This window comes from Salvia hispanica, chromosome 1, assembly GCF_029641045.1.
Source record: "Salvia hispanica isolate PSC_SH4W2 chromosome 1, Shi_PSC_v1, whole genome shotgun sequence".
In the NCBI taxonomy this organism is placed as follows: domain Eukaryota; kingdom Viridiplantae; phylum Streptophyta; class Magnoliopsida; order Lamiales; family Lamiaceae; genus Salvia; species Salvia hispanica.
Window position 1 is genome coordinate 1,844,582 of NC_142692.1, and position 26,742 is coordinate 1,871,323.

The 26,742-nt window shown below is 39.5% G+C and overlaps 4 protein-coding genes and 1 long non-coding RNA gene across 6 annotated transcripts; 2 read left to right on the forward strand and 3 right to left on the reverse strand.

The window, feature by feature from the left end:
- Positions 1–1,392: 1,392 nt before the first annotated feature.
- On the reverse strand, positions 1,393–6,701 carry LOC125222346 (uncharacterized). The gene is made up of 3 exons (XM_048124880.2): positions 6,507–6,701; positions 3,135–5,246; positions 1,393–2,748 (listed from the first exon to the last, which is right to left on the reverse strand). The coding sequence occupies exon 2, from the start codon at positions 4,996–4,998 to the stop codon at positions 3,145–3,147; it is 1,854 nt and encodes a 617-aa protein (XP_047980837.2). The 5' UTR covers positions 4,999–5,246; positions 6,507–6,701; the 3' UTR covers positions 1,393–2,748; positions 3,135–3,144.
- A 4,085-nt stretch (positions 6,702–10,786) lies between these two features.
- On the reverse strand, positions 10,787–14,616 carry LOC125223461 (uncharacterized). Its single transcript, XM_048126623.2, has one exon. It carries the CDS (start codon positions 14,414–14,416, stop codon positions 11,024–11,026), a length of 3,393 nt encoding a protein of 1,130 aa, XP_047982580.1. The 5' UTR covers positions 14,417–14,616; the 3' UTR covers positions 10,787–11,023.
- A 2,283-nt stretch (positions 14,617–16,899) lies between these two features.
- Positions 16,900–20,707, forward strand: LOC125222087 (protein ACCUMULATION AND REPLICATION OF CHLOROPLASTS 6, chloroplastic). 2 transcript variants are annotated; one of them, XR_016133031.1, is made up of 6 exons: positions 16,900–17,483; positions 17,782–18,006; positions 18,311–18,571; positions 18,652–19,608; positions 19,849–19,982; positions 20,322–20,460. XR_016133031.1 is itself a non-coding variant. In XM_048124520.2 (6 exons), exons 1-6 carry the CDS (start codon positions 16,992–16,994, stop codon positions 20,610–20,612), a joined length of 2,364 nt encoding a protein of 787 aa, XP_047980477.2. In that variant the 5' UTR covers positions 16,905–16,991; the 3' UTR covers positions 20,613–20,707. The 2 variants fall into 2 exon arrangements, 1 of the variants encoding a protein (XP_047980477.2); XM_048124520.2 differs by having other exon boundaries at positions 16,905–17,483; positions 18,652–19,612; positions 20,322–20,707.
- A 112-nt stretch (positions 20,708–20,819) lies between these two features.
- LOC125221480 (kinesin-like protein KIN-7C) lies at positions 20,820–26,222 on the reverse strand. Its single transcript, XM_089061995.1, has 16 exons — positions 26,096–26,222; positions 25,510–25,825; positions 25,311–25,400; positions 25,131–25,231; positions 24,898–25,011; positions 24,596–24,677; positions 24,368–24,435; positions 24,211–24,276; positions 24,006–24,130; positions 23,295–23,634; positions 23,131–23,223; positions 22,683–23,037; positions 22,539–22,616; positions 21,902–22,467; positions 21,452–21,813; positions 20,820–21,375 (listed from the first exon to the last, which is right to left on the reverse strand). The coding sequence occupies exons 2-16, from the start codon at positions 25,694–25,696 to the stop codon at positions 21,054–21,056; spliced, it is 2,949 nt and encodes a 982-aa protein (XP_088918121.1). The 5' UTR covers positions 25,697–25,825; positions 26,096–26,222; the 3' UTR covers positions 20,820–21,053.
- On the forward strand, positions 23,057–23,725 carry LOC148933054 (uncharacterized). The gene is made up of 2 exons (XR_016133037.1): positions 23,057–23,197; positions 23,330–23,725. It is a non-coding gene; the product is annotated as an uncharacterized LOC148933054 (long non-coding RNA).
- Positions 26,223–26,742: the final 520 nt, after the last annotated feature.

The following is a 26,742-nucleotide window of genomic DNA, read 5'->3' on the forward strand; positions in this document are numbered from 1 at the left end:
GGATTTGGAATTGGAGACCAATTCCGGATGCCCAATTCCATGATACCGAACGGAGCCGTAGTGTTTTCTAATTGTAAAATATATGAGGAGGTTATTGCTGAATTTTTTTAAAGTTGTGTTTGTTGTGTCGATATTAGCACAAGAACCTCTTCCTCTCTCCGGGCAAGTTCCCACTCAGGACAAAAGAAGGTAAGGATTAAGAAAATATCGAAGTTCTTGAATTTCAGTGGTCATTCTTCTTTGATGTTCTGCTAAAACATAAATTGATGCAGTTTAGACATATTGCCTGCAGGTATTATGGTCATAAATTCCTACCTGAATTGGATCACTGGATGTGGTAGTTATTCGACTCTCTTTACGACTTCTAAATTTGTAGGAACTGGAATTGTTTGAAACCTTACATGGCTTCTTCATTCAGGTAACTAACTATGCATTCCTACTCACCCTTTGACATCTGCATGTCAGCATACTTATCATATCCTATTGCAGAAAGTTGTTATACCTGTCTTATTCTGTTCCAAAAATGTTTCATAGAAGGCTAATTATTCATTGCTTGGCAAGATCAATTGTGTGATGGAGTGAAGTTGTAATCTTGTTTGTGGTTCTCTTGCATATGGTTCATCCAGGAAACACAATGAGCTCAAGAGGTAGGTAAATATGAAAGCATACTGGAAGTCGAGTCTCATATTTCTGCTTTTGACTTCATGGCCTTGTGATAGAAATTGGGATGCTGTTATCTATAGAAGAAGATACATGCTTTCATTTACAGGTAGCAAGTGCTCACAGCACTACATCATAAATACTCAGTGAGATCATATTATTATACAGAAATATGGCATTATGTGAAGCTTTTGCTCAAATTTCCATTTATGTTTAATTTTGTTCGGGTATGGATACTATATAGTAATTGATATCAATTTGGTACTTGTCCATGCTTGGGAGAAATAGCTCACTTAGTAATGTGTTGTCAGCTGAGACTTCTCCCTGTTTTTTATTAGGTGCAAGAAAGGATTGATTATATTGCAAGGTTGTATGGTGCAGTTCTTGCATAAAATCTACCTTGTTTAGGTAGATGGAAGTGCGCGGAACAAGAAGCAGTTGAAAACAGCGAACTCATTTTCATATCTACTGGAATTGTAGATTTATAACCACATTTATGTGAATTACAGAATTTAGTCTGCCATTGAGGTCTGTGTGTTCAAATCATTCGAGTGTTTATTGGATCAGGTCCTTTTCATTTCTCGATTTGGTTTATCTAATTCTGTCAATTTGTATTGGTTAATTGTTGTAGATTTAGTTCAAGTAACAATGCAGTCTTTGCTTTTCTTTCGATTCAAGACTATCAATTTTTTAAGAATTTCGAGATACCAAAATGGATATGTCAAACATCAATGAAAACTAACACAACTGCTCTACATTCTTTCACCAGTAATATACATCACAAATATTGTGGGTACAAAACAAACAACAGATGCATGAATGTGATGGAATGGTCACTTATTAGGTAATACAACTGAAACCCTACACTCGTTCCTCTAAACGGATCGTAGCCCTTCTGGGAGATTCTTAATGTCCTGGTCGTGTGCGAAAGACTTCGGCCTGCAGTCATAGCAAGGAAGTGCAAATCATATTTTGTTTATGCAATCAAAGAAAAGGCAGCCTATATTAAACCTGGGAGCAGCATATAAGACGACAAGTATAAACGACGAAATTCTAGTAAGGCGGCCTACATGAGTGGCTACTGCATATTTTTTCCCAATTTAAGGAATAAGAAATATAAGCACAACTCACCACTGGCTTTAGCTGCCAAAGTGTGATTGAGACAAATAAAGACTACCTGTAAGTAATCTTGATTCATCCTCATTCAGTATACTTCCATCTGAATATGACCCAAATCTAGCACTCGTATACTTGCGAACCAGGTCTGGACCCCAAGGACCTACACCTCTTCATTTGGCATAAGACAAGTTAGAAGCCATTTAAGAACAATCTATTCAAAATAGGAAGTATAATAGGCAGCCAGAATATCCTTCACATTAAGTGGGGCTTTGAGTACTCAAAAATTCTGTAAATAAGCATTGGTATTGGTTTTACAGAGTACATAATAAAATGGAGTATCAGATACCTTGTTATCTTCTGAGGTGTAAAATTAGACTCAGGATTTGTTGAGAAAAAGAGATAACCAGAGACAGCTTTTGGCGCCGTTCTTGCCAAACCGGTTCCTGATAAGTTCAGTCATGTCTAAAACAAAGATCACAATGATCAAACTAAAGGACCTGTTAACAGTTTTTAGTGCATCAATCAGGAAGGCATTATAAAGGACTGAAATATGTAGCTGCTAACAATTCCCTAATGTTTATAATTGCATCAAGTATGCTCCTCAAGTTAAATATTACAGTTAGCAACAAACTTTTCTCATCTTTCCAGATTTGTTCAGCATGATATGTTACAGTAATGAAAAGAAAGAGACAGAGAGAAACAAAAATCACCTGAAATTTCAGAAAATGGCCAGCCTAGTAGAGCTGTTTGAATCTTCCGGGAGTAGATAGGCTCGAGTTGCTCCTCAGATTGAGGCTCGAGCTGCTCGTTTATAGACAAATTTAGAATGAACTTCAAATCAAGATTTGAGTAGCATTCGTATGTGTCCACTTATTTACAGCCCTACATCTTGTTCGTCATTAGCCAAAAAACTAAACGGATAAGTGACAAAAACCATGGAGCCCTAAGGGAGCATTATCCATTTCTCAACTGTTCAAAATGAAGGCATAATGCAAGGTAAGTTTGTTATTAAACCAACTTCTGAATGATTCGATGCAATACCCTACTACACATAGTTCATCGAGGGAAGTAAGATTAAGCCGACGACCCTTAAAATTCATTTCTCAACCGAACAATGCACACCTCCCATGAGATTTTCTTGAAGGTCTATTTCATCATTTAGTAGAAACAATAGAAAATAGGGAAGCATTACTTCAAAAGGGCAACTAAATTCTACAGCTATAAAATATAAGTACATTATCCTAACAAGAGTGACAGGTGTAGTATGCCACCATAGCCTAAATTCTAACTGATTTGCAACATAAGTACATAATGCATACAAGAAGAAGAAAAAATAGACAAGAAAGGAGAATTACTGAGAATGCATCACATTGGCTGTGTGCATTTCTTCTGAGAGTGACCGAGCATATGGCATCGGCCACATTGAACAACTCTCTTTGGGCGTTTCAAACTCTCCAAGCGCAGAACTTTCTTTTTCGGTCTTCCAGGAGGCCTACGCGTTTTAGGTGGCCGAATGATGATATCAACTTTAGCTCCTCCACCATTAGTGCCTTCGCCCAGCTCCTTCCACAGGCTCTTGTCGGGGATCGGGTGTATCATCTGTGAGTAGGTTTCTCGGTAGCTGTGGACTGTGAAGCAAGGCTCAGCAAACAAGTGAGCATTTTGCCCACAGGAGATAAGAGCTGCAGCTGCATGTGCACATGGCAGACCGTAGAGCTGCCACCGGCGACATGAGCAGACTCGATTTCTTATGTCCACGATGTTTGTCCGTTCAGTTGAAACAATCTCAAACTCAACCTCATTGGCACGGAGCACTTTGTAACAGCGAGCATCCGAAATAGCTTCTGAAATCCGCTTTTCAGCCGAGGGTACAAGAATTGAGGTCAGTCGCATTCCAATGTTAAGACGTTCATTGAACCATGATGTTAACTGATGCCGAATATGCTCCATCATCTGAACAATAGGGAGCTCGTGACATTCTAATGCCCAATTGTACAGCAATTCTGTGGCAGTCAAGGTGAAATGGCCGTAGCGTACGCCTTCAAAGTATGCCACGGCCCACAGCTGAGGGTTGAAATGGTGTAGCCAAGGCAAGACATCCTCTGAAATCTGCACCATCTCAGATATTTTACTTTCGAATTCAGCTGTTGTGAGCGCATAGACAGCATTCCAGAATATGTTCACCAACTTTGAGTTCTTGAACGTATCACGGAAGTTCTCGCTGATAAATCGCAGGCAAAAGCCGTGGAATGCATTAGGAAAATGAGTCTCGACAGCTTCTACCATACCTATTGTTCTCTCAGAAAGTATTGTGAGTCTGGGCATACTATCAGTATTCACCCCTAGAAGCTTACGCAGCTCTGACATGAACCACATCCAATTCTCATCACTTTCCACATTAACGACAGCTATTGCCAATGGAAACAGTTGATCATCAGCATCAATGGCAGCAGCACAGAACAATGTTCCCAAGTACTTTCCTTTAAGATGGACTCTGTCCAGTTCTAATAGTGGACGGCAAGCATTAATGAAACCATAGATTGCAGCACGATAAGAAACAAATAACCGTTGGAATGTATTTTCTTGTCCTGTGGCAACAACAGAAGCAATGCTGCCAGGATTAGTTTTCCTTATCTGCTCACAATATGCAGGTAGAAGCTTGAAACCTTCTTCATAAGTCCCATGTAATGCAGCCATACTACGTTCCTTCCCTCGCCATGCCTGCATATAAGAGACTGCTACCCCATGTTGATCTCGAATATCTTGCAAAATCTCCTTTGGCTTGTATTGTGGATTATCCCTGATACGTGCTTCCATAGATCGTGCAACCCAGCCCACAGATGCCTGTTGATGATGAAGATTTTGGACGCCTTCACACGTATGCTCTGCATTAAGCGTTCTAATGGTAAATGTGGGAACTCCAGGCAACTTTGCAACGTGGACACGCCACGGACAACCATCTTTTGAACACTTAGCTATAAACCTACTCCTGTCAGATTTCACTATCCGAATCTCAAAATGCAATGCTATGGCTATATCCTTCAATGTTCTTCTACAAGTATCCACATCCGGGAACTCCTGCCCAATCGCCAATGTTTGACTCGCCAAAGATACACTTGGATTCACACTAGAAACTGGGTAAGCATCTTCAGCCGAGTGGCCGGGCAGAGTGATAGTTGCATTTGCACCAGACACTACAGATAAGCCCTGTTCAGCCATTAGCGTTGTTCATTTAGATTTTAGACCCAAGCCCACATTTTAAAAGGCCTCGTTTTTTTCCTCTTTAAAACGCCATGTTTCATTTGGAAACTACCACAAATGCCAAAACTCAAACTGCATCAAGAATGCTAAATTTCAAGAATTTAACAAATGGGCAACAAATAAGAACCCAAATACTTCAAGAAAATTCGGCCACAAATCACTTGAACCACGATTAATTCAACAAGCCACAATCTCCAAGCAGCTATCTACAAAATAATAAAAAGAAGGTTTAAACATAAAGCTCAATCATCATCAAAATCTGTCTATATGTAAAAGCATCACAAACAATTGAGGTTGCACAATTAGTTTAATACTAGTAGTTAACAACTAACAAGTCAATAAATCTCAGTTGGAGGACCACCTACACACAATTTCAAGGAAAATAAAAAACAAGTAATTCTCAAATTACAATCAAATAACCAGAAGCTCAAAAGTATAAAATACATCCATCTTTATTAATGCACAGATACAACTCTACTGGGAAAAAAATGAAAACAGATTTGCAAAAGGATCAAAATATTGCTCAATGCACGCTGCAAGCAGAGACTCAAGTGCATATGCAATTACTACTTGTAAACTCTCTACTAGAAAGATATGTGTCATTTAAGAACTAGATTCTATAAACGGGTTTAACCAAACTCAGTGAGATATACCTCTTATATTCTAGGTTAACCATAATGTTGAGACATGATGCAGAAATAGATGACTATAAAACAGCTGCATCTGGAGAGATAAAGTAATCCCAAACTCCACAAAGAAATTGGATACAAGAAAAACAGTGGAGAATAATAAGAAATAAGTAATCACCGTAGTTAAATGCTCTCACCCATTTACATCTTTTATCCATGTTGCCATATAATTCACATCTTATCCACAAAAATAAGGTACTGGGCAAGTAAACATAGAAAGAAGAAGATAGCTATCAATACTTTTTTTTTGGTAAAGTAGCTATCAATACTTGTATGACCTTGTACACATCTAAAAGTAAGAAACGTCAAGAAATCAATTCTCCTGACTTTATTACTCAGCAAAATAACTGCTCTATTATGCACACCTATATGGCTTACATTTTTACCTTCTTCAAGGGTAATAAAGCACTTGAATGAGAGAAGCAAAAGCTGAAACACTACCCACCATAACCTTTCAATATTTAACCTAAATTCAAGAAACTATTCCCAATAACACTCATTATTCACTACACCCGAACCAAAATATAGTAAAGACACGAACTTTAAGAGTTGAAAACACTGAAATTACATAAAGATTGCATCTTTGCATAAGTGAAGTGGAAAGAACCGCATTACAATATGCAAGATCCTATCAAAATCAGCTCAATATTTCGGAAAACCGAACAAGCAACACTTAAAAAAAGGGATGAACAAAAAAATGAGTTAAAGGGAGCAATTCAATAATGAAAGGAAGCAGTAGATCTAAATCTTTTTCATCGGAGATCGAGAGAGATGGACCTTTGAGTTACATAGATGTCTGTGTGTCGAGAATTTGAAGAGGAAGAAGAAGATTTGAGCGGGATAATCCGGCGGCTGGCGGGATTGGCCGGTGAGAAGAGGAAGGACTGTGAAAATGGGTTGGAGAGGAAAAAGGATTACGTCGGCCCAGATTTGATTTAACCAATTCAGAAAATCACCAAGATTGTTTCAATTTTCGTTCGTAACCGAAAATACACAAATTTTATTGTGAAATTGGTGAAATAAAAGAAAATAGGGAATAAAAATAACAATTAATCAATTTTATGAAAAGAATTAAAAAGAAAAAAGAAAACGAAAGAGATAATAATTGTTTGTTACTACCTTCGTTCACCAAAATTTGTCCCATTTTTCCATTTCTGTTCGTCCCCAAAATTTGTCTCATTTCATTTTTACTATTTTTGGTAGTGGACCACATATTCCACTAACTCATTCCTCCTCACATTTTATTATAAAACTAATATATAAAAGAAGGACCTACAATCCACTAATTTTTTCAACTCACTTTCTATTACATTGTTTAAAATCCGTATCGGATCAAAGTGGGACAAATTTTGGTGGACGGAGGTAGTAAAAATAATGAATTTGGATGTTCGCCATCATATCAGATCAATTTATTTGTATGAAATTGCATGGGTACATAATCAGTTAATTAACTAGTATTTATTTATATAAAAATAATTCTATTTAATTAAAAATATCAAGAGTATACGGTTTTAGTTGAATATGAATTTTAATATACAATTGATGAAGTAAGACAAAATAAAAAAATATATATATTATTAACGAAAAATAGATCCTATATCATTAGATAGTTTCCAAATTATAAAGTGCAGTAGTATATTTCCATGGAACAGATAAACATAAAGAGTGCATACGTACTCTTAGTTAAATTTTTTTTACAATGAATTAATTAAATTTTTCATGCCTTTTTAACTTCAATTTTGAATTTTAGGATAAACTAAAATTGGACCAAATTTAATAAATTTTTGATAATTTACCCATTATGAATTAATAAATATTCGATATGTGGGGTAATTAGTGGAAATTATCATAAAAATATTGTTAATGGCTCATATTTAAGCCTTGGATTTGATCCTTTTATTGGGCCTATTAAAGCCCAAGAATAAGATTTTGGCCCATTATAGTTATTCGGAGTATCATTCATTAACAATTTTTTCCAAGAAAATTTGCTCTAAAGCCTATTTAATTAAGAATATATATAGGTATGGCTGGGAAAAAATACCGAAATATCGAAATACCGGCCTTATCGTACTGAAAAAATACTGAAAATATCGAATTTTCGGTATACCGTGACTTTCGGTACGGTATGATGCCTTACCGAAAAATTTCGGTAAGATAACGATATGAATTTTCAAATACCCCGGAATACCGTTGCATACCGAAATTCGGTATATACCGTATACTAAGGTATATACCACAAAAATATAAACACAATTATATATAAAATATATTTTATATATTTTTAAATTATAAAATCTATTGTCAAATATAAATATAATTATGAATAAATTTTATCTTTAAAATTATAAAATATAAATAATATTCTAAATACTCTAATTTTCTATTTTAATTGATGTTGAAAGTCAGGTATACCACAAAAGTAAGGTATACCGAAAATGAGGTACAGTATCGGTATGGAAATTCGCCATACCGAAAATAAGGTATACCGAAAACTTTGTTAAGGTAAAGGTATGACTTTTTCGCATACCGTATTTACGGTATGGTGGTTTCGATAAGGTATACCGTACCTACCCACCCCTATACATAGACGACAGCTATTGAATGATGATCTAGAAAAGATAATTGCACAAAATATTATACGTACTTAAATTTATGCTTCATATGTTTTTAAATAAGTTCTATAGCTTGCCATGTAAGTTACAATCTCCCTGGGCCATATAGAGTTGTCAAAAAAGATGGGCTACGGCCCAAGGAGGTTCGCTTGGTTCGAAGCCCAATTGAGTCTAGGCCCATTTCTTGAGTGGGTTGGGCTGGCCTTTTCTATATATCTTTTTCCAAGCCCACTTAATAAAGTCATGAGGTGACATATTTTTTTTTTGAAAATATCAAATAAAAACTCCTTAATTCTTCTTTAGGAACACATTTTCATTTTCTAAGAAAACCAACTCGATTAACATCTCTAGCCATATATTGTTGAATCTTTATTGTTTCTTTTTTAGGATTAAGAGTGTGTTCACATCGGATTGTGCATATTAGCTAGTAACTTTTTGACTTATAGCATACCAACATTTAAGTATTGACATTATTTCTCATGTTTTTCAATTAAGATTGAGATACATTTAAACTTTGCTAGTTGTAGCGCATTAACGTAGGCGCTCAATCCTTGTGAAAACAAAAATATATCAATAATGTGATCATCCGAAAGGGGTGAGTGATGGAAAATTCAAAGTGCCGACTTTATAATTTATTCGAATCATTATATAAAAATAATCGTCTCTAGCTATGCCAACATTTATTAGATTTTACTAGAGCTCTAACTAAATTTCGATAATGTTTCACGCAAAAATGGTGAAATATAGAAAAAAAAAGACAAAAGTTACAAAATTCCAAAGTCACAGTAGGACATCATACATTTCGTTATATTTTTAATTTGGTAATAGTATGGGTAATATTTTAAGGTTTGGAAAGTGAGTTTTTAGTTTTACCGATACATCGGAAACTAATACTTCCTTTGTCCTAAAAAAAATATACAAACTTGAAAATGACATAAGTTAATGTGCAATTGGTAAAATACGAAAAAAAAAAAAAAAAAATTAAGAGAGAAGTAAAAGGTAATGAAGGAGTGTTAGTGGGTTGTTGGAAAAGGTAATGAAGGAGAATTATGATATGTATGATTCTTATTTGATGACGAGTGATTTCGTTTGATTTCGATGGACGACCCAAATAATAAAACTAGTCTATTCTTTGAGGACGAGTGGATTATATGACATAAAATTTGGAACCAATGTTATCTTATGTTAAATGCGTGCTAAATCACCAGTGAAATATATTATTAGTTGAGTATTTTGCAAATTTACACCAAACTTATGGAGTACTCCTTATTTTTGCATCTAAATGTTCAATATGCAAAAACACAGACTAATCTTTGTTACATCTTCATCCTTAATTTTTCTTTTCATAAACATCTTGGCTCAATGGATTAGGATTAGAACCAAAATAGTTTAGTCCGATAAAAAAATCTAAATAACTCGAAAATACATTGAAATGACGAAATAAAATGGACTGATGGAAAGTTGTTGGCTTAGCCCGATTGACATCCATGCTATCCATATTTAATTCTAGGAGTTTGAGTTGCCAGGTTGTATTGTAGTATATAACTAATTGAAACATTTAAGATTGAAAAGTCCATATTTAATAATTCAGGAATCTAGCAATTAAACTTTATGAAAAAGAAGTTGGAGCTTTTTTAGGGGGACCCTAGTTGTAACTTGCAACTACTTCCATCTCTTGCTATAAATTAAGACAACCCCCCAAAATCACTCACCACGTGACATAAATGGTTTCATGATAGTGAACATGTGAGACAGGTCAACTATTAAATTCCTTAAATTGCGACTCATAAATCCTTTTTTTTTTCAGTGACTTGGAATGGCTGAGAAATCTATACACAATAATAATACTATATACAAATATATTATATAATTTATATTGAAGAATCTGCCGAACGTTATACTGCAGCTGCTGGACTTTTGTCTTTGTTTTTAGTGATACTCATTATTTTAAATTTAGAATAAATATTAGTAAGTCCTACTTGTAATTTGAAAATGTTATCTCATCATAATGGGATCTTGTTATTTAATGCTCAAATTTTTTTATGTTTAATATTATTAGCCGTTCCACTTTGATGATGATTTTAGTCAAATGAGTACTAGTCATAATAAAAATTAAATATTTTATTAAACCACTAACCACAAACATTAAATATTTGCCTTTTCCGATGAATACTAGCAAATTTCGATACCCTGCCCACTCCAACGGCTACATTCTTTCGAAATTATACATTTTAATTTAAAATAATACTACTATATTATATTGTGGAGTAGTATTATTTTCAGGAATAGCAACATAATCATTCCTGCACATATCAGTATCTCAATATTGTCACCTTTATTCAATAATTGCAATTGTGAAAAAGGGTTCTTTTGCATACATACAAAATTGTAAAGTGTAAATCCATACAAAATTGTAGTAGTAAAAAAAAAAATGCAAACTAACCATAATGTTAAAATGGTACATTTCCCTTCAGTTGAGAAATAATGACTAGAAATAACAACAGGATTCATAATCTAGAGCAAGCATATTCTTGCCATGACACAAAAAAAAGAGTTGAAAAATAGATTAATTTGATGAAAAACAAATCAAACATACTACAACAAATCTTGCAAGAAATCCTAATTCTCTCAAACATGAAACAACAACAAATGAGTTCAGTTCCTGTGGCATGGTGGATATTTTCAGCTCGGCGAGGGCAGAGTGGTCGGATCAGCGGAGGAGGGGATTTCCGGGCCTAACCGGCAGCCTTCAAGCATGAAAACGACGTCGTTCATAGAAGGTCTTTCGAGAGGGTCGGGCATTGTGCAGAGCAATCCAACTTTGACTCCCAGCAAGAACTCTTCCCACTCTGATGACTCCGGGTCGAGCTCAACTAAACCGGGCTCAAGCAGTTCGGAGATTTGGCCTCTTTGCAGTTGCCTCTTCACCCACTTCACGATATCCTCGTCCTGTGTGAACATCACAGGCTTCTTACCAGTCAGAATCTCCAGCACCACGATCCCGAAACTGTATACGTCCGCTTCCTTCGTTGGTTTCCCTGTCAGTGTTGCTTCTGGTGCTACATAGCCCAGAGTGCCAACGGTGGCAGATGTAGAGGCTTCGGCCGGTGTAGCAATCGTCACTTTGTCCAGGCCAAATTCAGAAAGATGGGCTTCAAAATCAGCGTCAAAGAGCACGTTCTGTGGCTTTACATCACCGTGTGTGATTGAGGCGGAATGCAAGAACGCTAGACCACGAGCTATGCCTAGTGCAATCAAGTGGCGCATTGGCCAGTTCAGCACATGCCCTTCTTGGTGTGATGCCTCTTGAAGCAGTGTGGCTAGATTTCCATTAGGCATGTAGTCGTATACAAGAAACCGCATATCAGGAGGCGGCCCAGCATAGTAGCCACGGAGGACAGTCAGATTGCGATGCTTAACTTTGCCCAGAGACTCAGCTTCCTTGCGGAATGTGCTCTCATCGATTGATGTGTCGGGGAGGCGCCTGATAGCAAGAACCATACCATCAGCATAAGTGGCTTTAAAGAGCAGCCCATATTTGCCCCTGCTGAGTACATTTTCCTCATCATACTGCCTGGTTGCTTCCACAGTCTCTGCATATGTGATCTTGTTGTTGAACATAATGAGCTTTGGCTGCCCATACTCTTCACTTCCACGAGCCCCTTGTGAACCGGGACTTGAGCTTCGTTTCTTAACACCATCTGCTCTCAGCTTCTTTCGCCACCTAAGAAGACTGTACACATACCCACAGCAGCACAGCAGCAGCATTAAACTACCAACTGCAACCACAACGATGAAAAGAATCATCTTCTTCCTCTTACGTTCATTCACCCTTTTGCAGTTCCTTCCCAGTGGTTCCCCGCACAAATTCTTATTCATCGCATACACAGAAGGATCACTGAACTCAGCTGCCAAAGCAGGCGGGATCTCACCCTCAAAACTATTGGCAGACAAATTCAGCCTTTGTAGACCAGATATGATGGAAAGACTTGCAGGAACAACACCAGTCAGATTATTTGAGGAGACATCTAACTCTTTCAATCTCGGTAACTTGGATAGTGTCTCTGGAAGGCCGCCCGAGATGTGATTTGAATCTAGCAACAAAACTTCCAAAGAGGAGCAGTTTGAAATGCTTGCTGGGATTGGGCCAGTTAAGTTATTCTGACCCAAGTCGAGCCTCTGTAAATGTGACAAACTTGAAAAATCGGAAGGAATTTGGCCAGTTAGGCCATTCTCTCTCAGCTCTAAGACTTCAAGACTAGTGCAGTTGCTCAACTCCACCGGAACCACACCACTCAATGGATTACCAGATAGTGAGAGAGCATTCAATGATCCGAGAAATCCATAACTGGCTGGAATCTTGCCAGAGAAAGCATTTCCTGAGAGATTAAGATCCTGCAAACCAGACAGGCTGCTAAAACCTTCAGGCACATTTCCAGAGAATGAATTATCCTCCAAAGCCACAACTTGCAGCCTTGGTAACCCAAAAAGCTCAAACGGCAACTCTCCCGACAAGTTTTGCTTGCTCAAATCAAGAGTGGTGAGCCTCAAAAGATTCCCAATGCTGGAAGGGATAACTCCCGAAAGCCCACAGCCACTCATATTCAAAACTTCCAATCCTTTCAAATCCCCAATACTGATAAAAGCCTGATTGGAAAATTTATTGAAGCTCAAATTTAGAGTGCTCAAATTGGCAAGCCTCATCAACTCTAGAGGCACAGTCCCATTCAACTCATTATCACTAAAGTCCAAAACTTGTAGAGATTCAAGACTGCCTATGCTCGAGGGAACCACACCACTAAACTCATTCCCACCAAGAATCAACGTCGTTAACTTCCTCATTTCCCCCAAAAACTCGGGTACTGAACCCGAAAACCGATTATTTCCAAGATCGAGTACTCTAAGAACCCCACATTTGGTCACACTCTCGGGAATTCTGCCAGTTAATGAGTTGTTACCAACTCGAAAATCCTCCAAATTCACCAAATTCCCAACATTTTCCGGCAATAACCCCGAGATCAAATTGCCGGAAACATCTAGCGACCTTAATGTAGAGAAATTCATTAGGAGATCAGGAAACGTGCCGGTTATCTGATTCTCGTGAAGATCTAAAACTTGAAGAACACTGTGACAAATTTTGCCATCATTATTCCCAATACCCGTGAGCGAATTAAAACTCAAATTAAGAATCCTAATCGTAGCATTCAATACCGAAATGTTACAAAGCAATGATTGCGAAACGACACCAGTCAGGTGATTACGAGGCAGCGAGATAACCTGAAGCTTCTGAAGCGAGCCTATCGTCGCCGGAACCACGCCGGACAGCATATTATCGCCGGCACTGATGTGAACGAGAGACGAGCAGTTCGACAGCGCCGACGGAATCGTCCCGTGGACGTTATTCGCGTCGATCCACAGATACTCCAGCTTCTGCAGCGCTCCGATTGCCGCCGGTATCTCGCCGGAGAAGCGATTGTAGGACAAATTGATGAGCTGGAGCTGGTGAGCAGCGGAGAAGTTCGCCGGAATCCGACCGGAGAGCGAATTGGAGGAGAGGTCGAGCACGCGCATGCTCGCCGGAATGTCGCCGGAGATTTCCCCGGAGATTTGGTTGTGCGAGAGGTTCAGAACCCCGAGATCCGTGAGGTTGGCGAAGAGCGCGGCGGGAATGTCGCCGGAGAGCGAGTTGTCCTGCAAGTAGACGGCGCGGAGGAGCGAGCACTCGGCGAGGGCGCGCGGGATGGAGCCGTTGAGGCCGTTGGAGTGGAGGCTGAGCCTCTGGAGCTGGGGGAGGCCGGCGAGGCGGTCGGTGAGGCCGCCGCTGAGCTGGAGGCGCGGCAGGCGGAGCTCGACGACGCTGCCGGCGGCGGAGCATCGAATGCCACGCCAATCGCAGGGCGCGGCGGGCGTGGAGGCGTCCCACCCGCCCAATGCGCCGCGCGGATCGTGCAGATTCTGCTTGAAGGCGAGCAAGGCGTCGATCTCGGAGCCTCCGCCGGCGCCGGCGCGTGTGAAGCTAGCCGTTAGAATCGCGCAGAGCGCCACGGCGAGGAGAGTGAGAGTGGAAGCAGGCATTGGTGAAATCGGAGATGGAATTGAGGTTTTAGGCTTGAGGAATGTGGTTAATTAGCAGATGTAACGCCATATGCCGAAGCTGCGGCGACTGAGAGAGAGAGAGAGAGAATTTGGGGGAATTTATTTATGAGGTGTTTTGTTGTTTCCCTCTGTTGAGAGAGATGAAGTCTACGCCGAAAAAGGGCATTCAAAATTGAGGAGAAAAAGGAGTGAAATGAATCGCTTTTTATGCACTTTATTTATCGGACCACTCATTAGACCAACACTGCGCACGCCACGCACCACATCGTGCCACAGCGACGCCCGACTACGGGTGAATATTTGATTTTCGGTCCCAAACATACGATCGATATACGAATTTGGTCCAAAACATTCACTTTCTAAGAAACGGGTCCATGACAAATTAAATTCGTGTTGATCCGGTCCATTTTTAAAGGTTCCCAAAATTTTGACCCGATTAGGCTGAATCTCAGATTATTAGTCATATTGCAAATGTTCAAGACGTATTTGATATTGGTAATGAATATGTTGGACTAGTTTGACGCTATTTTATTCTATTTTTCTGCTTCATCTTCGACGAAACTGTAGTCCATAATGCTATGTGGATATTTCAAATCCAGTTTCAGAATCTTAATATACATTTCAACATTGTCGAAATTCAGGAACATAGATTAAGGGACTTACATTCAAGATTCAAAATTTAAACGTCTAAATTCACAGTGACAACTGAGGTTGACGGTGACGACTTCGTCTCGTTGATGGGCCACCGCTGTCACCGGAACTCCGTCAACGGTGCAACCTCTCCATATCAGACATGTCTGATGGGTTTTGGACCAAGTTGCAATGAAAGAAAATTAGGTTTTTGGTGGTGTGGGGAAGAAGAAATGAAAGAGAGGGAGAATAAAAAAATTTGTTTTGATTCATGTTTTTCATATTTTTATTTAAGAGTTTTCTATTTTACAAATATTTCTGAAAAAAAAAGTCAGCTACAACAATAAAAAATTGCTAATTTTGTCAACAAAACACTAATTAACGGTTGACCGTCGGAAATTGAAGGAACGGTAAAAAAAAGAACCGGATAGACACGAATTTCATTTGTTATGGACCCCTTTTTCAAAAAGTGATTATTTTGGACCAAATTCTTATATCGACAATATATTTAGGACTAAAATTGACCTTTACTAGAATATTATTACTACTACTTCAATTATTGTCTAAAATGAAAAGGGTATGCTATATGAAATGGAAAGTGAATTATTGAGTATGAAATTAGCAAGGAGTAAAATAATTGTGTGATCTATTTCTAATTTGCACAATTTGGGATACAAGAAGTGGGGCTAGAAAACAAGTTGAAGAAAAATTGACTTAATTATACCTAACATTAGTAAGAATGGCCATATAAAAGAGTTTTCTTTTATGAAGCGAATCCCATGCTAAGAACTATAGTAACAGCAAATTAATTTTTGCGATCATTTTCGGCGACTATGATGCATAACAAATAATTAGAATAGGATAGTGATTTGAGACATTGTGGATTTAGCTTTTACGTACTTAATCAATTTTGTAGGAATTTTTTTAATAATTGAAGTCCAATAATGTGTTTTATCATTAAGTACTTTTTTATATAATTAAATACTAGTAGTATTCAAAAACAAAAAATGTTCCATGAAAATGACACTCCTATTACAAAGGAAAAAAGTATTTGACGTGGTTTAGCATAAATTACTTCTTTTCCTTTTTACTATAGGATATATTCCATTTTTTTATAGTAAAATTTTAAAATTAAGAAACAAAATATTTGAAAATAGATTCAATTCAACAGTACTCGTATAACAAGAAATATTTTAAATTAACAAGACATTCAATTCATTATCATTCAAAATTAGTTATTTGAAAACACAATGATGATGTCCGTTCAATAATAATTACTCAATTACTGTAAATTAATCATGAATTAATTTTAAAATTAATGTAAACAATAGTAATAAACGAAATAATGAGTTTCGATTTAATTTGGATATTTGATTATCGAATAATTGATTACACCGCTAGAGATGCCCAAGGTTTTCGGTTCCGGCGATTAACTGCGGAACCGTAACCGCCGATTCCAGTTCCGGTTCCGGTTCCGAACCGAGAACCGTGACTTTTTTCTTGAACCGGAACCGTCATATTTTGAACCGTGGGCCGGTTCCGGACGGTTCCAAATTGGAACCGTGAAACCGAGCCGGAACAGCGAAAACCGGCGGTTCGAAATCGTGAAAAACCGTAAAAAATTCCGGTTTTGGTTAAAAAACCGGCGGTTCGAAACCGTGAAAAACCGTAAAAAATTTCGATTTCGGTTCGAAAACCGGCGGTTCCAAATCGGAACCAGAACTGCCGATTTTCGAACCGAAACGAGAACCGTGAAATAGCCTCACGGTTCGGTTCCGGTTCCACATTTCCCGAAACCGGAACCGGCAGTTCCAAACCGTGGGCACGTCTGTTACACCCTATCTTCCATTTTCCCCAAATTACATCAATGGTGACCTGCAATGGATGAAATTGACAGCATCAAAATTCAACAACAGCTCCCAAAATGGAAGCTCTCTCGCAGCTGAGCATTGCGCCCTTCCCTCGCCGCTTCCTCTCGCCTCCGCCGACCACAAAGCCACACTTCAAACCCAGCGCCGCCGTCAGCGGCGGCCCCGCCACCAGCAGATGGGCCGATCGCCTCTTCGCCGACTTCCAATTCCTCCCTTCCCCGTCCGAAAATTCAGACGCCGCAGTCTCTGCGCCGCCTCCGCCGCTTCCTTCTCTCCCGGAGCGACTGGTGTCAGTACCACTGGATTTCTACCGTGTGCTCGGAGCGGAGCCGCATTTCCTCGGCGACGGCATTCGCCGGGCCTACAACGCTAGGGTTTCGATGCCGCCGCAGTATGGTTACAGCGACGACGCTTTGATTAGCCGGCGGCAGATTCTCCAAGCGGCTTGCGAGACCCTTGCGAACTCCGGTTCTCGCAGGGAGTACAATCAAGGGCTCGCCGAGGATGAGTTTGATACCATTCTCACTCAAGTGCCCTGGGATAAGGTTTTCTTTCTATTTCTTAAGCTAATTTTGGATATATCTAAGTTGAATATTGGAAATTTTTGATGTATAGTTTATGAGGAATGTAAAAGAAAATTGATTACACTGGTTAAATCTCATCAAAGAAGATATCTTTTTGGAAAACTTTATCTTTTCCAGAATCAGAATCAACAATTTGTTGATAGTTTCCATTTCTGCAGTTGGGAAGTTATAATTGGTTTCTGTACGAAGATTTCCCCTGCTATCGAGCAACTGTTGACTGAACACCTCTCTTTAACTTTTGACCTGACGGGCATTGTAGGTTCCAGGAGCTTTGTGTGTGCTGCAAGAAGCTGGGGAAACAGAGTTGGTTCTTCAAATTGGAGAGAGCTTGTTGAAAGAGAGGTTGCCCAAGTCATTCAAGCAAGATATTTTGTTGTCAATGGCGCTTGCATATGTTGATTTATCTAGGGATGCCATGGCATTGTCACCTCCTGATTTTATTAGAGGCTGTGAAGTGCTTGAGATGGCACTCAAGCTATTGCAAGTAAGGATGTTATTATCATTGTGCCCCTCGTTTTCTGTTTTGACTTAATATAGTTTCCAGCACACTCTGGCTGTCCGTCTATGAAATGGATTGAGATCCAGTTTTTGTTATTATTATCTTATCATCCATTCATCCTAAGCTCTTTGCATTCCTCAAGTTCTGTTATTTGCTTGAATCGTAAGATTTCATTTATCGTTAGTGTCCCACAAATCATAGTACGTACATGCATACATACATAAATTACATGTGTCTTTCATCTTACTTAGTCCCTTGGAACTATAAAGATTGAATCTTCTTCATGCAGGAAGAAGGTGCAAGCAACCTTGCACCCGACTTGCAAGCGCAGATTGATGAAACCCTGGAAGAAATCAATCCAAAGTGTGTGATCGAGCTCCTAGCACTTCCACTGGGTGATGAGTACCAGTCAAGAAGAAGACAGGGTCTTCAAGGTGTGCGAAATGTTTTGTGGTCCGTTGGTGGAGGGGGAGCTGCTGCGGTGGGTGGAGGATTCACACGTGAAGATTTTATGAATGAGGTTTTTCTGCGTATGACTGCAGCAGAGCAGGTATTTTTTAAAAATTTATCCAATTTATTTGTTTGGATCCTAATCTATGTTTTTTTACGTGTTTCCTTTTTTAATGTAAGGTTGATCTGTTCGCTGCCACACCGCGTAACATACCCGCAGAAAGTTTTGAAGCATATAATGTGGCCCTTGCTTTAGTTTCTCAAGCTTTCTTAAGCAAAAAGCCTCATCTCATTCAAGATGCTGACAACCTTTTTCAGCAACTTCAGCAAACCAGGATTACTGCTAGTGGGAACTCCTTGTCTGCTTATGGCACCAGAGAAAATCGTGAAATAGACTTTGCACTTGAGAGGGGTCTTTGCTCTCTTCTTGTTGGGGAAGTAGATGAATGCCGTGCGTGGTTGGGCTTGGATGATGAAGAGTCGCCTTACCGAGATCAGTCAATAATTAACTTTGTTATTGAACACTCTAGTGATGACAAAGATGATCTCCTCCCTGGACTCTGCAAACTATTGGAGACATGGTTAATGGAAGTGGTATTTCCTAGATTTAGAGAGACCGAAGGTGTTATATTCAAGCTTGGAGATTATTATGATGATCCTAAAGTTTTGAGGTATTTAGAGAAGCTGGAAGGTCAGGGACGCTCACCCTTGGCAGCTGCTGCAGCTATAGCGAGGATCGGAGCTGAAGCTACTGCTGTGCTTGACAGCGTGAAGGTTAGTGCAATTGAGGCACTGCAGAGAGTATTTCCTCTTGGCAGTGGGGAAACGAATGTCAGACTTTATCAGCAGAATGATATCAAGAGTCATGGTCCTCTTGGCAGTGAAGTGACTGGAATAGATCTTGATCAAGATGACTCCTACAGGTTTGGAGTTGCGGAGATGACTAGTTCTGATGGGCTGCAGCAACAAGAATTTATGACTAGCAAGATAAAAGATGCAAATATAAAGATCATGTGTGCTGGTGCGGCGGTTGGTCTCATGACTTTAGTGGGGTTGAAATTCCTGTCATATCGCTCTGGCTCTTCTCATTTGCATAAAGACCCTGGCACAACTGCTGTGGCTTCTGATGTCATCAATGTGGGTATGGTTCAGTTGATTAATGTAATTACGTTACTTCAGTAGCAGTTCCTGAACCCAAATCCCCTTTTCCTTAGCAAATAAATAAAGAAAATGAACCAGTAATGGAACAATTAGAAGAAATAATCTCCTTTGTTAAGAAGTGTTTTAACTGCAGAGAGTAGATGGTTCACAATATCTTGCAAATTATGGTTCTTGGTCTGTAGTTTTCGTGGTTTGAAAATTTTATATTACTCTCAGGGAACCCACTAGCTGAAAATTCGGAAGAAGTACCCCGAATGGATGCTAGGTTTGCCGAAAATCTGGTGCTCAAGTGGCAAGCTGTCAAGTCTCTAGCGCTCGGTTCTGATCATTGTATTGAAAAATTATCAGAGGTGAGAAACTTGTCTGTCATGTCTGTTACTATTTTCAATGATCATTTCAGTTAGGATAATTACTTTATATGAAATGATTTTATGGGATATCGGTCATACAAAATGAAATTTGGCAGAATCTTTTAGTATTTTCAGTATGTTTGACTTTAAAAAAAATATTTATAGGTCCTATTTATAGCAAGGTGCTCATATTGCTATGTCCACTTTGTCCTCTATAATTTTGATACATGTTAAACTGCTCTGAGTTTGCGTTTTCGTTAAGCAGAGTGCTCCTGCCTGGTATAACTGCGTTATAGTTGGTAATTCATTCTGATTAAGCAACATAATTTATGCTGCTAGGTATTGGATGGTCAAATGCTAAAGATCTGGACTGACAGAGCTATGGAATTTGCTCAGCATGGCTGGTTTTGGGATTATCAACTTCTGAGTCTTAATATTGATAGCGTGACTGTGTCAGTTGATGGTCGGCGTGCTATTGTGGAAGCAACTCTTGAAGAGTCTGCACAGTTAACTGATGGAGCTCACCCCGAGCATAACGACTCATACAATACAACATACACAACGCGGTATGAGATGTCGTTTGCAAAGTCAGGCTGGAAAATTGTTGAGGGAGCTGTTCTCAAATCATAAATCCATTGTTAACACTACTAACCTTTGTGTACATGCGGTATTTTGTATAATTTGCTGGCTATTAATGAAGGCTTATGCTTTTACAGAGGGTGCAATTCCATTTGCCTTCCATCTTCATACATAGGTGAAATGTTTTGTACATTGATAGATTCTTGAATATATTGACCAAATGAGAAGATAAGAATTGGGGGAAGTTAATGACCCAAAAACAAAATGTTGTGATGCATATTTCGACAAATTTCGAGCTGAGATAGGAGTGGTGTTGCAATTATAGGATCATTTCACATTGATCCTGATAACTGTGTATAAGGAAGGACAAAATGGAGATAAGAAAGAGGTGTTAGGATCTCAACTATGTATTGTACATACTGATGGGAGTTGAAAAATCTAACAAAAAAAATACAAAACCATTTTATGGTAGAGATGTATGTAAATGTGTTATCAGATGATGGAAGGAATGGGGTGCCTCCAGCTAAATGACTTGGCGCTGGTCTGTTTGGGTACTAAGCTGAGCCCAAACATTTCTTTGGGGGCTTCCCCTGCTTCCTTCAGCCCCGCCAGCTTGGCCACGATTGCAGCGCTCTCGTTGATGTGATCCATGTCGTTGGTATCAGTCCACAGCTTTCGGCACAGCTGCAGCCTTCTCTGTTTTGATTTCACCTCTATGCCCCACTTCTGGAATATAGCTTCCCTCTCCTTGGTTGTGAACTTCTTCAGCATCCGCCTGCTCAGCATCTCCCGCTCACGTTGCAGAGCCTTTGGGCTGTTGAAAGAGCCATTGGTGTCAAGGTATTCACTGGTTTAAGAGAGTAGTACTATTTTTATGTATCTATTCTTACCTTGATGGAACCTCGTCGTTTGCATCGTTGTTTCCTGTTTTCAGGAAAGAAAGCCGGCGATGCTCTACCTCCATGTACACTGCATCCGACGGGTCTCCTTTGAATAGCAGGTAAAAGTAGCTCCTGTGGACAAGAGGGATGTGGCACGCGTCCCAGAGCTCGATGATTTCTCTTTTCCTCCTCTCGAACTGGACCTTCCAATCTGCACCACTTTCATCCTTCTTAGCTTTTCCAGGTGCAGTCTCTTCAGCACCACTTAATCTCCTTTCCCTCTTGCTCTTTGCTGCTGCAACTTCTTCTGTTCTTTCCTTCTTAGCTTTGCCTTCTGCAGCACTACTCACCGACCGTCCCTTGTTCGTTTCCTGCCACCAAAATTCCCTCATGAGGATCAAATTTAATGATACATAGATGATTGACATGATAGAGAGAGAGAGAGAGGGAGAGACTTACCACAGCCTGTTGCTTCACTGTCTTAGGTTTCTCCTGTTGATTCTCCGGGTAGTCTTTACGTGGCAACTCCATGTTCTTCTCCGTGCTTAGAGATCTCCCTCTTGCTGTAACTCGGGAGTTTTGTTGGGAAAGAGCAGCACCATTTGACTGTTTTCTTGCACTGGACTGAGCATCACTGTTAGATTGCTTTCTCCCATCAGAGATCCCGGAGTTTTGTCTGGAGAGAGAATCGCTAACTGACGTTGAATCGGAAAGCCTGAACGAGTCCTCCCTGGATAGTGAATCACTGATGAAATGTAGCTTTACATCGGAATACCTCCCAGAGTCCTGTCTGTCCAGAGATTCACTAACAGACTGTATCTTCGCGTCGGACAGTCTTCGTGAGTTCTCTCTGAGCAAAGCAGCCAGGGTCTTTTTACCAGAAATCTTCTCCAGAAACGGTGATTCAGTCCCTTCTCGGCTTGGTCCGTTCATGATCGATGCCAGTATCGCTTCACAGCTTTTCGTTCTCTCTGTTTTTGGACTGTGATCAGATGTATTGAAGTCTACTGAAACAGAAGGTCGCCCTACACAGGTTAGAAAATCAGTCAGCGTGATGCATTGTGTGTTGGCCTAGCGGTAGAGTGGTTGCTACTACCTAAGACGCGCTCTCGTGCCCTTTCCGTTTTTTGACTGAAATCCGATGCATTGAAGTCAGACGAAGGAAGAGATCGCCCTGTACAGTTAAGAAAATTAGTCCAGTGTTAGTGAAATAGGACAAATGAGCCACTGCTGCTGCTACCTGAGAGGCGCTCTCGGGTGCGTGGAGAGGAAGCATTTGCCAAGTGATTGCGCGGAGAAGATGAGAGATTGCGTGGAGAAGAGGAGGCCTTGCGTGGGGAAGTAGTACTTGTAATCGAGTTTCTCCTGTCTGAACTATTGAAGCCTGCTTGAGCCATCTTCTCCCATCCTTGGCACGGATCCGGACCAAAGTACTTATCGATGCACACTCTGGGCGACATGGTACTCGACAAGAGGTCATCGTTATTCTCTGCAAACTGCGACCCTCTCGATGCAACATCAAAGCCCAGGGGATCCATAAACTCGGAAGCTTCTGACGCTGGATATTCATCCGTCCACGAAGTCCCGTCATGACTCTGCTCAACAGGTTATAAATTTCTAAACACCCTCTTAATCATATACTACATCAGTTTTATTAGAGAAAAGAGATAAAAACACATTTCACCAACCCAAGCTCTGGATGTTTGATGCTGCAGCATATTCTCCATTCGAGATTGAGCCAGATCGCGTTGATTCGTTAGTTCTTTAATCTCTCTGTCCATCTGTATGAATGAACACTCTTGCTGTAGTTAATCATCATATCATTAAGAGTGTTGAGTATATGACTATTTACCTTTTGAATCAGAAGTTCTTTCTCTTTGAGTGCAGGTGTGGAATTTGGGCCAGTGTTGGGGTGAGAGTGTAGCTTCTTCAACTCATTCTCCATCCTAGCTAATTCCTTTTGTAGCTGCTTCACCAGTGCTTTCTCCGACATCACGACGTTCACTTGCGCGTTTGTGCGTACTTGCTTCGCGCAGTTGGCAAAGTGAAGCGTGTTTCTTGATTGCTCGACGTGTCTCTGAGCCGGGCTCATCGTGCATATAATAGCCGTCCTCGCGTTGCCACCCAACGAGTTCTGCAATATGCGCGTCAGCTTCGAGTCTCTGTATGGAATGTGCCCATTTCTTCCTTTGCTGCATCACAAAATGACCAGGTGTGTGTCTCAAAATTTGTATTCCCGACATTTCTTAAAAATAGGAACTTTTGAAACAACAAATGTTTTAATGCAAATCTGGTAAAGTAAGAGACAGATAGAATGAAAAAATGTGTTAGTGGAAAATGAGACCGGTCTCATTAGGAAGAACGAAGTTTCCTAATGTGGAAAGTTTCTATGTATAAGAAACGGATAAAAAGAAAAAAGTTTCAATTTTTCAGAAACGGTGGTATCTAATCGAGCCAACAACTAAGAATGTGGGGGGTGTGGATGGCCTAAATTTCTTGAAATAAGCCTAGCAAAACACTCTTTAAATCGAAAAAACACGAGTTTGTGGAGTGTCGACCGCACCTTAGCTTTCGAATAACAGTTCCGAGGGATAGTAAACTGCGGTTTATGTGGCCACCTTCTTTGAGTCGCGTCCCGGCTGATAACGTTTGCGAAGCACGTTCACTCCCAGCAAGATCAACAAAATTCTATCATTAAAAACACATTACTTTCTATGATCCATGCATTGTGTTACTCCAAATTCATCACAAAAACATTAATTTCTTACCACTGAAGCTGTTAAAGTACTCGAACTCGGTGCTCCCCTGAGCTGAACAGCTCCACTTTCAACAGTCTGCAGAATTTTGATGAAAACTCCCAACATCATAACAGAAATAAATTGTTCAACAAGTGTGTGTTGTGTGTGTATGAATGCATGATTATACCAAGCGCAGAATCTGATGAGATCGAGAGCTGAGTTCGTTGAGGCTAGTCTCGCCTATTCGCCTTTGAGCTGAAGAAAATAGGCAGGATTCACATAAGTTTGATCAGCACCAGAACAGGAAAACTCATCTAAAAAGACTAGTCTGAATCGAGAAAAGATCTCACATTTGTTGCCTTACACGACGAGTTTGTAACAAAGATTAGTATAGCACAAGTGACTACTTCCTTACCTTGACAGACAGATAACAACCCTTTTAGCTGGGCCGCGTCCTTTAAGGTCACCTCTGTGAGCTTATCGACTATCGTCCCTCTCTGTGGTAGAGTAAGAAATAAGGATGGTTTGGTGAAAATCGACCAATCTCCAGTGCGTACGTCCGCATGCATGTGTGCATATGGAGCTCCGCGCCCAGACCCAACTCCGCCCGTTGTTGGGCTGGTTCAGTGCGCGGAGCTCCATCTGCATGCATGCGGACGTGTTTTTTTTTTTTTTTTTTTTGTTACGGATCAAAACGTTGAGGGAAAATGAATTCACCTCTGGATCATCAAGGAGTCTAAGAGAATTGGCTTCAGTTTGGAGAAGATCTCTCACTGCTTCATTATATATCTCCATGGCCGAAAATTTGAGAACGAACTTTCTGTCGGGATTCTATAAAAATATATCGTTACGTGATTAGGCCAATAAACCGTGGGTGGAATTTACATTTCCGAACAATTTAAATGCACGTTCGTGATAGGAACACGATGATCGAGATAGAGATAATTAACCTTGTATGTGTACTGATATATATCTGCAATTGCACATTCTGTGATTCCACACATGGTGAAGGTCTTTCCACTGCCAGTTTGCCCATATGCAAAGATAGTTGCTGCAGATGAATAAATTCAAACATTCTTGAGCTTGATGTGTATCAACATCAACTAATGTATATATATTTAACTACTCACAGTTTATTCCACTTAATACAGAGAGTGCAATCTTTTTCGCAGATTCCTCGTAGACAAGTCTTGTTGGAGCGTTAAACCCGAAAACTCTATCTACATGTAAGAAAATATCCAAAGATTCACATCATGTAATAAACTTCCATTTTACCCTTTTATGTGTTTTTTGAGAGTTTTGATCTAAAAAAAGTGTGGGAGTGCTTACTGAAGGCGTAGGCACTGGGAAGTTGCGTGTTCTTGAATACGATAGTGGTGTTGTTGATGCATTCCCATTCCGACGTATCATTCTTTGAGATTTCCCTATCACTCAGAGGCCTAACCCTAACTGCAACATAGATTTTCTCCTCATGTGCACTTGAATTATCTCTTTCTTCTCCACAAGCCGACGCCATTTTCTACTCTTTTTTTGGTGTTTTTTCTTGCTCAAATGCACGTGAAGAGAATCTACTTCAAGCTGCCCTCTCTCTTTGACAAAGAGAGGGGGCTTTATGTCCCAACTTTAAGGTTCTCCACTTCTTTATCTACATCAATACATATGTATACATAGTAAGAAATTAATGGTATAGTAATAATTTAAATTGTGAAGTTTAGTCAAATTCTGATCAATTCGCGGGGAAAAAGATTGATAAAGGCTACATGTATTAAATTTTGATAATTTGTTTTTAAACCTTATGAAACTGGTCAGAATTTGATCAATTTACATGATTTTCGTGGATGTTGCGTGCATAGAGATGTCGATGTTCATGAACAAGAAAAGATGCATGCATGCAATATGGGTAAAGTAAGTGGACCTTATGTATATATGTTGATGTAGATAAATATCAAAATGTGGATTGATTGAGGCTTGAAGTTTTTCTAAACTGAGAAATTAAAGATGGTATATGAAAGATGAAATTTTAACCCATTGTAGGGTTGAAGAAACAAACACATACACAAAACAAGAGAGAATGTGGAGAGAGAGGTATTTGGTTGTGATTGTGATTGTGATTGAGAAACAATGGTGGTATCGTAAATCGCGGCAAAATCTCTAAATTCGGACAGTCCACATAAAACATCGGACAAAATGTAATCTTTCATTGTCTACACAAATTTTCTTTGCTAAAGATATAGATAGGCATCACAGAAATAATCATTATTGTATATATTTGCTCAAGATTAAATTATCATAATATAGTTCGAAATTGAATTGGTTCGTGATTATTTGAGATTAATTCTATCTCGGAGCTATGTGATATTCATAGAACTCAATCTTGTCTAATCCAGCAAGTCGAACGTCACACCTATATATTAGGAAATACCCAATAGTTTCGAGTCTAAGTTTTCTAACTTAGTTTTAAATATCTAGCTTTTTTTAGGAGTTTCTTATTAGTCTAAAAATTGTACTTAATTTGTAAATTTTCATTCATTATCAGTGCAATCATACTTCAATTTTACTAAT

Excerpts from the sequence above, each read along its gene's own strand:
- LOC125221480 (XM_089061995.1), bottom strand. The coding sequence starts at position 25,696 with ATGGCGTCGGCTTGTGGAGAAGAAAGAGATAATTCAAGTGCACATGAG. Across the intron at positions 25,012-25,130 it reads TATATCAGTACACATACAAG|AATCCCGACAGAAAGTTCGT; the intron begins GTTAATTATCTC and ends ATATTTTTATAG. Across the intron at positions 24,131-24,210 it reads GTACTTTAACAGCTTCAGTG|AATTTTGTTGATCTTGCTGG; the intron begins GTAAGAAATTAA and ends TTTTAATGATAG.
- LOC125222087 (XM_048124520.2), top strand. The coding sequence starts at position 16,992 with ATGGAAGCTCTCTCGCAGCTGAGCATTGCGCCCTTCCCTCGCCGCTTC. Across the intron at positions 17,484-17,781 it reads CTCAAGTGCCCTGGGATAAG|GTTCCAGGAGCTTTGTGTGT; the intron begins GTTTTCTTTCTA and ends CGGGCATTGTAG. Across the intron at positions 19,613-19,848 it reads TTCTGATGTCATCAATGTGG|GGAACCCACTAGCTGAAAAT; the intron begins GTATGGTTCAGT and ends TATTACTCTCAG.
- LOC125222346 (XM_048124880.2), bottom strand. The coding sequence starts at position 4,998 with ATGGCTGAACAGGGCTTATCTGTAGTGTCTGGTGCAAATGCAACTATC.
- LOC125223461 (XM_048126623.2), bottom strand. The coding sequence starts at position 14,416 with ATGCCTGCTTCCACTCTCACTCTCCTCGCCGTGGCGCTCTGCGCGATT.